Genomic DNA, 7,500 nt, shown 5'->3' with positions numbered 1-7,500 from the left:
ATACTATCTATAGATTCTATACTATAGTACAATTTGTTCAAGTTGCTCAGTTCCTCTCCAGCTTGGCCCCTCAAGTTTGGTCAATATCCCATAATGCAACATGTTGTGATCTTATTATCCTTATTAGTGGACTTAATGGTGAAGAGGGCAGTGACTGTGTTGGTATGTAGGTGCATAGCTAACTATTAACCACATAATCAACGCAGCACAAGGTCATGGACACACACACACACACACACACACACACACACACACACGCTTGTAAAGCGCTGTCCATTTACCATTTATACACACACACACACACACACACACACACACAGAGTGTAGTTTGAGGGTTAATATTGGATTTGTGTTGTTATTGTATCCATCAGCTGATAAGATCCCTCCCCATTGTTACAGTAGTATCAGGTTTATTGTTACGTCCTGTTTGTCAGGCTGCATCCATTCTGAGGCTTCAGTTCCTCCACATTTCAGTGACAAGAAAAATAAAGTGGCTATTATCATGAGACAAGTAAGACAAATAAGACACGTGGCAATAGTTGGTCTGTCTACGGGGGGTGTGCTTAAAACACTAGAACAGCCGTGCCTATTTTACCTACCGTATTTTCCGGACTATAAGTCACACTTTTTTTCATAGTTTGGCTGGTCCTGCGACTTATAGTCAGGTGCGACTTATATGTTTTTTTGCTCTTCATGAACCAAGGAGTAAACATTACCGTCTACAGCCGCGAGAGGGCGCTCTAGTCTTGTGACAACTATATACTGATGTGGAATGAGATCGGGAGCTTGGTAAACTTGTTTACCGGTAACTTGCTTGTTGGACTCGCTAGCTTGTTATGTTAATCTAGCCTATTCAGCCTCCCAGGTATGTTCTTTATGCTATTGTGTAGCTGAATAACTGTTAATGTGTGACGTTAACATACCGGACGCCTATTCAGCCTGTTGTTCTGTGTGCTATTGTGTAGTTGAATAACTTGCCTTTCCAGATTAAATGTCTGTTCTTGGTCTTGGATTTTGTGAAATACATTTCTAAATAAATGCGACTTATAGTCCAGTGCGACTTATACTCCGGAGCGACTTATAGTCCGGAAAATACGGTACTATTAGAGCCACCTTGGGGGTCAAATAGACCCCCTCTTAACAATGGTAATCTGATACTGACACACAAAGATCAGGCCAGGGGTGTTCTAGGGGAGGGGCCAGGGGAGGGGCCAGGGGTGTTCTAGGGGAGGGGCCAGGGGTGTTCTAGGGGAGGGGCCAGGGGTGTTCTAGCCTCACAGATTCTCACCTCTCTGTCTCCGGTGGCTGCCTCTCTGAGTTGTGTGTGCCTGCAGAAACAGCTGATGTCTGGCACAGCAGGTCCCCAGGGGTCCCACGTGTCCTGGAGAGTCTGGAAAATGAAGACTACAAGTTTACTCTTCTATGGAAGATGAAATGGAAAAGAGAGTGTCCTTGAAAAATATTACGATTACAAATACGTAGTCTTGACTGTTCTTCTCTGCCATTTTTGGATGGAATAAGCAGCTCAGGGTTCCCACGGGTCCTTGAAATCCTTGAAAGTTTGTGAATTTGAGAAAAAGAAATCAAAGTCTAAAACTTTTTGAAAATAGACATGGGTCATTGAAAGTGCTTAAATTCCCCTCTCTCTCACTTTCTCTCTCTCTCTCTCTCTCTCTCTCTCTCTCTCTCTCTCTCTCTCTCTCTAAAAAAAAAGATATATAAAAAAATGTTTTACATAGCTCGTCAACTAGTTCTGTCTCAAACTATGCCGTGTTGGGTCCTTGAATTTGAGGGAATTGAGTCTTGAAAGGTGCTTGAATTTGATGTTTCAGAAGGTGTGGGAACTGGGAACCAAGCAGCTGCATCAGTTAAAAACATGTTTGGGGCGTAGCGTGGTGCTGCTGCACGTGGCAAGGCCAGGGCAGACTGGTTCAGGAGTGCAGGTTAAAGGTTCATTCACTGCTTTCTGACTGCACTGCTCTTGGTTCTTCAACTCGTTGAAAATATAAACTTTTATGTCGTGAGGAGGAGCAATCTGTGTGGCTCCAGAAGACCAGATACTCCTCAGAGGACTCCCAGACCCTCTGCTCAAATCAGGATTAGGAGTTGTTGCACCGTGCCCTTGTTTCAGCTGAAGAAGAGGCCACTGAAGTGCTTCTTCACTGACTTGAACACAAGCCTGTTAATAAGGATTGGTTAAGGATATCGAAGTAGTAAAATAAGGGAGTGAGTCAATATGTCTGTTTGAAAATGAATTAATTTATGAGATTTAGGCCACATCCACACAGAGACAGAACCCATCTTTTTTTATTTTTCATTTAAAAAAAAGTTTTCTGTAAACACCAAAGTCGTCTCAAGAAATATGTGCGTCCGAACGAAACCACTGAAAATGCCGAAATGCTGCCACAAATTACACCCAAAACAGAGAAGAAGAATGGAGCATGCGCAAAACTCGTGCGATGAACAATCACACGAAGAAGAACAATGGCGGAAAATACAAACAGAGTTAGAAAGGAGACATTTGTGTGGACTGACGACGAGGTAGAACTGCTGCTTCATGTCACACTTGACAAGGCGACCAAACTGCAGGATCTACCATATCAAGCTCAATAGCTTCTGCAGCACGAACGCAACAACCCTGTAAGACGCCGTTGTTGTTGTTGTTGTTGTTGTTGGCTGGGTTAGCGCATGCGGGTTAAGGGAGAGGTGGGGCTATGGCGTCATCGGTTCAGGAAAGATGCGTATGCCTTGTAAAGACGGAAATGCAAGGGTGGCGTCTTCAGATTTGTTCACTCTGGGACCCGGTTTAAAAAATAAATAGCGTATTCAGGCTCCCAGAACGTGGTTCCGAGGGGACGAAACGTCCATATGATAAAAAAACTTTGGCAGATACACCCAAATTTGTCTCCGTGTGGACATGGCCTTACAGATTGATAAGCACCAATGTACTTGTGCTGGGGGGGTATAGGGACAGACCCTGGAGATGGGGAGGGGCTGTAGCCTTAGTTGGCCTGTAGGCAGACTCCAGGGTCTTGAGTATGATGCACCACCCTACTACCCAAGGCCAGAGGAGAGAGGAGGTGTGACATGTTCTACACAGGAGATACCTGCTGAGGCTGTGTGACAGCCAGCCATTGATCGTCATTGTAAAACAGTTTTTGCCACTCAGCGAGTGGTATGTCTTCCTGATATTTATGGTAAAATGTGATTGAAAATGTCCTGGAAAATTATTAACTCAGAACTAATTATTATTATTATTATTAGGATGTTGTTGTTTGGACCTTGGAACTGAATGTTGCTTCGGTGGCCAGGGGGGTCAGATTTCCAACAGACTTGCTCCTTTAATTAGGGTGAAATTTGACCAGAAACAGAAAAAAAATCACTTAATATCGTAAACCGTGTGATTAACTGGAATCCCATATTTGTATGGTTTGAGAGCCGTCAAAAGTCACTTTATTGTCCCATGACTGGGAAATTTGTTTTGGGCTTACACCACACTGCAGCCAAACAAGAACAACAGACAATACAACATGTTAAAACACAGACAGAAGGCAACCCTGATTCACACAAGAGTAGAAGTAAAACGATAAGTAAAATCTATCCAACATTCATCTGGTGCTGGTTCAAAGTTTAACTGAAACCGGAATAAAATAATCTGGAATAAAATCTGTTTAATCTAGAGCAGGGGACTCTAAACCTCCCCCCAGAGAGCAGTAGGTCAAACTGTGCATGTAGGGGAGAGTAGGAGTCGTAACAAGCCCTCTCTCTCTCTCTCTCTCTCTCTCTCTCTCTCTCTCTCTCTCTCTCTCTCTCTCTCTCTCTCTCTCTCTCTCTCTCTCTCTCTCTCTCTCTCTCTCTCTCTCTCTCTCTCTCTCTCTCTCTCTCTCTCTCTCTCTCTCTCTCTCTCTCTCTCTCTCTCTCTCTCTCTCTCTCTCTCTCTCTCTCTCTCTCTCTCTCTCTCTCTCTCTCTCTCTCTCTCTCTCTCTCTCTCTCCACCAGGTTTGCCAAGAACCTGTCCCCAGACAAGATCAATCTGAGCACCCTGAAGGGGGAGGGTCAGCTGACCAACCTGGAGCTGGACGAGGAGGTTCTGCAGAGCCTGCTGGACCTGCCCACCTGGCTGGCCATCAACAGGGTGGGCTGCAACAAGGCCGCCATCCGGGTGAGAGACTCACACACACGGACACACACGGACACGCACACACACGCACGCACTCGCACACACACTCACACCTCCCCTCAGCACGGTACACACTCACACTCGCACACGCACTCGCACACGTACACGCACGCTCTCACACACGCTCTCACACACACACACACACTCACCCTCGCACACACGCACACACTCGCACACGCACGCTCTCACACGCACGCTCACACGCACGCTCTCACACGCACGCTCTCACACACGCTCTCACACACGCACACTCACACACACTCACACACACACACACACACACACACGCATACACACACACACACCAGGGTTTCCGTTAGAAAAAATTAGTGCCGGTCATCGTGTCCGGGAAGATTTCAATTTACCGGACAAACGTGAGATATTCCGGTCATCATATTAAAATATAATATAGCTGTTTGTCGCGGTGATTACTGTTGTGTAGCCTATACAGTGTTTCCTCTACATGCATTTCATCGTGGCGGTCCGCCACGATGGAATTTCCTCCGCCACCATGCAGATTTCTCAACCCAAAAAAAAAAAAAAAGATTTAGGCCGCTTTTCAGACCTTCACAGCGCTAGACACACCCACAAGCGCGAAGCGACGTGCTTGCAAAACTGTTTTGTGATTCCTCATTTAAATTACGTTGTACCTGTTACAATGACAATAAAGATCATTCATCTTCATCAAGATGAGAGATGGAGCGATCCGCTCACACAGCTGTCCCGCATCCGCTAATCAGCGCAGCACCGAACCGCCGGGCTCGTTGAGCGGATGCGAGGCAGCTGTGCCCGGGACCGGCCACTTCACATAAAGGAAGGAAGGAAGGAAGGAAAGAAAGAAAGCCGTGCACAAACGAGAGCTAAGTCAGACCGGGACGCTGCCAGTATGTGTGAGAGCCGGACTGCCGGCGTGAACATTTGAACCGTGTCATTTTATTTAATGGACCATTTCGTTGTCTGGTACCTGTACTGTAGCAATGACAAATAAAGTCCATTCCATTCCAGAGAGGGACGGACGGACGGACTACCCTTGTTTTTAATTTACAGGAAAACATTTTATTTTCGAGTTTTGGCTGAAATGACGTCGTTGTTTTGAGCGCGCGTGCGCGTTTCATGCGCGTGCACGCGAAAAAATCACGCACGCGCGCTGCGCGCGTGCGCGGTCAGCACTACCCGCCACCATGGTAAAAATTCCTGGAGGAAACACTGCTATATATGCCGTTTAATGTCTATTTCTCATCCGATACGATTAGATGCGAGCTATATAATATAACATGATTCGCATGCGCGCTATGCCATTATGTCCAGCGCTGAACGCACGCCACACTGGGAAATGAACAGACTGCATCGATCAATGAACGGACTCCACATTACGTTAACTGAAGTCTGTTAAATTGTTTGGGATTAATGTGAGTTTTCTATTTTCTCTTTCCAGTTTTACCCTTTTTTTATCAATAAAACAACGTCATTTCTATAACCAGGTCTCGCTGGTTGGGAAGGCATTTAGTTTAACTGCCTGTCAAATCATACTTAATCGGACTCGGGAGTACAACTCCTCCTCCGCCTTCACTGTGAGTAAACTGACTCTGAGAATGTCGTCACGTCACATTTTACCGTAATACCCTATATGTTGGTTGAAGTGCAACATCTCAGCTTTCAGGGACAGTTGGAATTTTTTCGATAGCACAAACCGTTTAGAAATTACGGTAATTACAATGTTGGGTGCGGATTTGTGCCGGCGGAGGTACATTTCGGCGCAGAAGGGATTTAAGAGGGAATTATTTTCACCGGACATTATGACCGAAGAGTTTTAAATTTGTCGGACTTCAACAAATTTTACCGGACAAAGACCGGTAATTACTGGTTAACGGAAACCCTGACACACACACTCTCACACACGCTCTCACACACACACACACACACACACACACACACACACACACACACACACACACACATACACGTGTTTGGCCCAATGTAGTGTAGATGTTTGTAACCCTGAACCCCCCCTACCCTCCGAGGTCCACCCACCACAGCCTCACAAAAGCCTGTGGGAAAAACACTGATTATCCTGTTTGTTTTGCCTTGACAGATACCATGGACCAAACTAAAGACCCATCCCATCTCCCTGGTAAGTCTGCCCCCCCCCCCCCCCCCTACTTCCTGCTGATGTGTCCTGCTGTCTGCAGGGGGTTTTAGAATAACAATTCACACTTTTTAATGATCACTTACAAGATGTCAATTACGATGTGGATTACAACAGATACGTTTGATTAAGTAAGTGAATCATCTATCCACCAGTCTGTGTGTCTGTGTGTGCGTGCGTGTGTGCGCGCAAGCAGACTTGCATGTTGTTTGTGAACCTCTTTTCTCTTGGGGTTGTGTGTGTGTGTGTGTGTGTGTGTGTGTGTGTGTGTGTGAGTGAGTGTGTGAGTGAATGTGTGAGTGAATGTGTGTGTGAATGTGTGTGTGAATTAGGGCTGCACGATTAATCGATTTTAAATCGAAATCGCGATTTGAAATGATGTGATTAGCTAATCGCAAAGCCTGCGATTTGCCTGCGATTTGGGATACGTCATACAGCGCGTCGGATTCAACGTCAATGAACGTCAACGTCAATGAACGTCAATGTCAATGAACGTCAATGTCAATGAACGCACACGCACAACAACAACATCGCACGTGAAACGCCCACGTTTCGGTAGCTAGCAACATTCATGGTGGATAAATGGCTTCAGCAGAACCAGAAGCAACGTTGGACGATTTAGTCCCGAAGAAAAGCAGCACTTCTGTTGTATGGAAGTATTTCGGGTTTAGGACGACTGATGTGCAACAAAAACAGGTGTTGTGCACGACCTGTCGTGGAACAGTCGCTACATCCAGAGGCAACACCACAAACCTGTATCAGCACTTGAAAAAGTACAACAGGCAGCTCTATGACGAGTGTGCGGTCAGAAAAGGAGAGTTGAGTGAAAGTCCCGTAGCCCAGTCTAACGTTAAGCAAACAAGAGTTTTAGAGTCGTTTGTGGCTGTTACGCCGTATGAAAAGGGTTTAAAAAACTCATCCAAACGCTGGATAAAAGATAATGTGATTCCATCCCGCACGTACTTTAATCATGCGGCCATCCCAGAAACGTACATGCGGAATGTAGGAAGATACTTGAGACGGAGCTGAAAAATGTCGAGTACTATGCAACAACAACAACCAATCTGTCGGGCAGGACGACCGAGCCGTGTCTCAGTCTCACCGTGCTTCATACATTACGACGACGAGTTGAAGAGTTGCCGGCAAACGGAATACTTTCCTGCTTTATCTATTT

At 45.8% G+C, this 7,500-nt stretch overlaps 1 protein-coding gene across 1 annotated transcript in view; it reads left to right on the top strand.

Annotated features, from left to right (window-relative positions):
- The window catches only part of bltp3b (bridge-like lipid transfer protein family member 3B), a 56,970-nt gene that overhangs the window by 11,730 nt on the left and 37,740 nt on the right, over positions 1-7,500 (top strand). The window contains exons 2-3 of the mRNA XM_080537917.1: positions 4,000-4,162; positions 6,273-6,311. Coding sequence (XP_080394043.1) covers positions 4,000-4,162; positions 6,273-6,311 — 202 coding nt within the window. The remainder of the gene's footprint in view (positions 1-3,999; positions 4,163-6,272; positions 6,312-7,500) is intronic.

Source organism: Nansenia antarctica (assembly GCF_963989245.1).
Source record: "Nansenia antarctica genome assembly, chromosome: 8".
Lineage (NCBI taxonomy): Eukaryota > Metazoa > Chordata > Actinopteri > Argentiniformes > Microstomatidae > Nansenia > Nansenia antarctica.
Note: the sequence above shows the minus strand (reverse complement) of the source record. Positions and strands in the feature narration are given on the sequence as shown.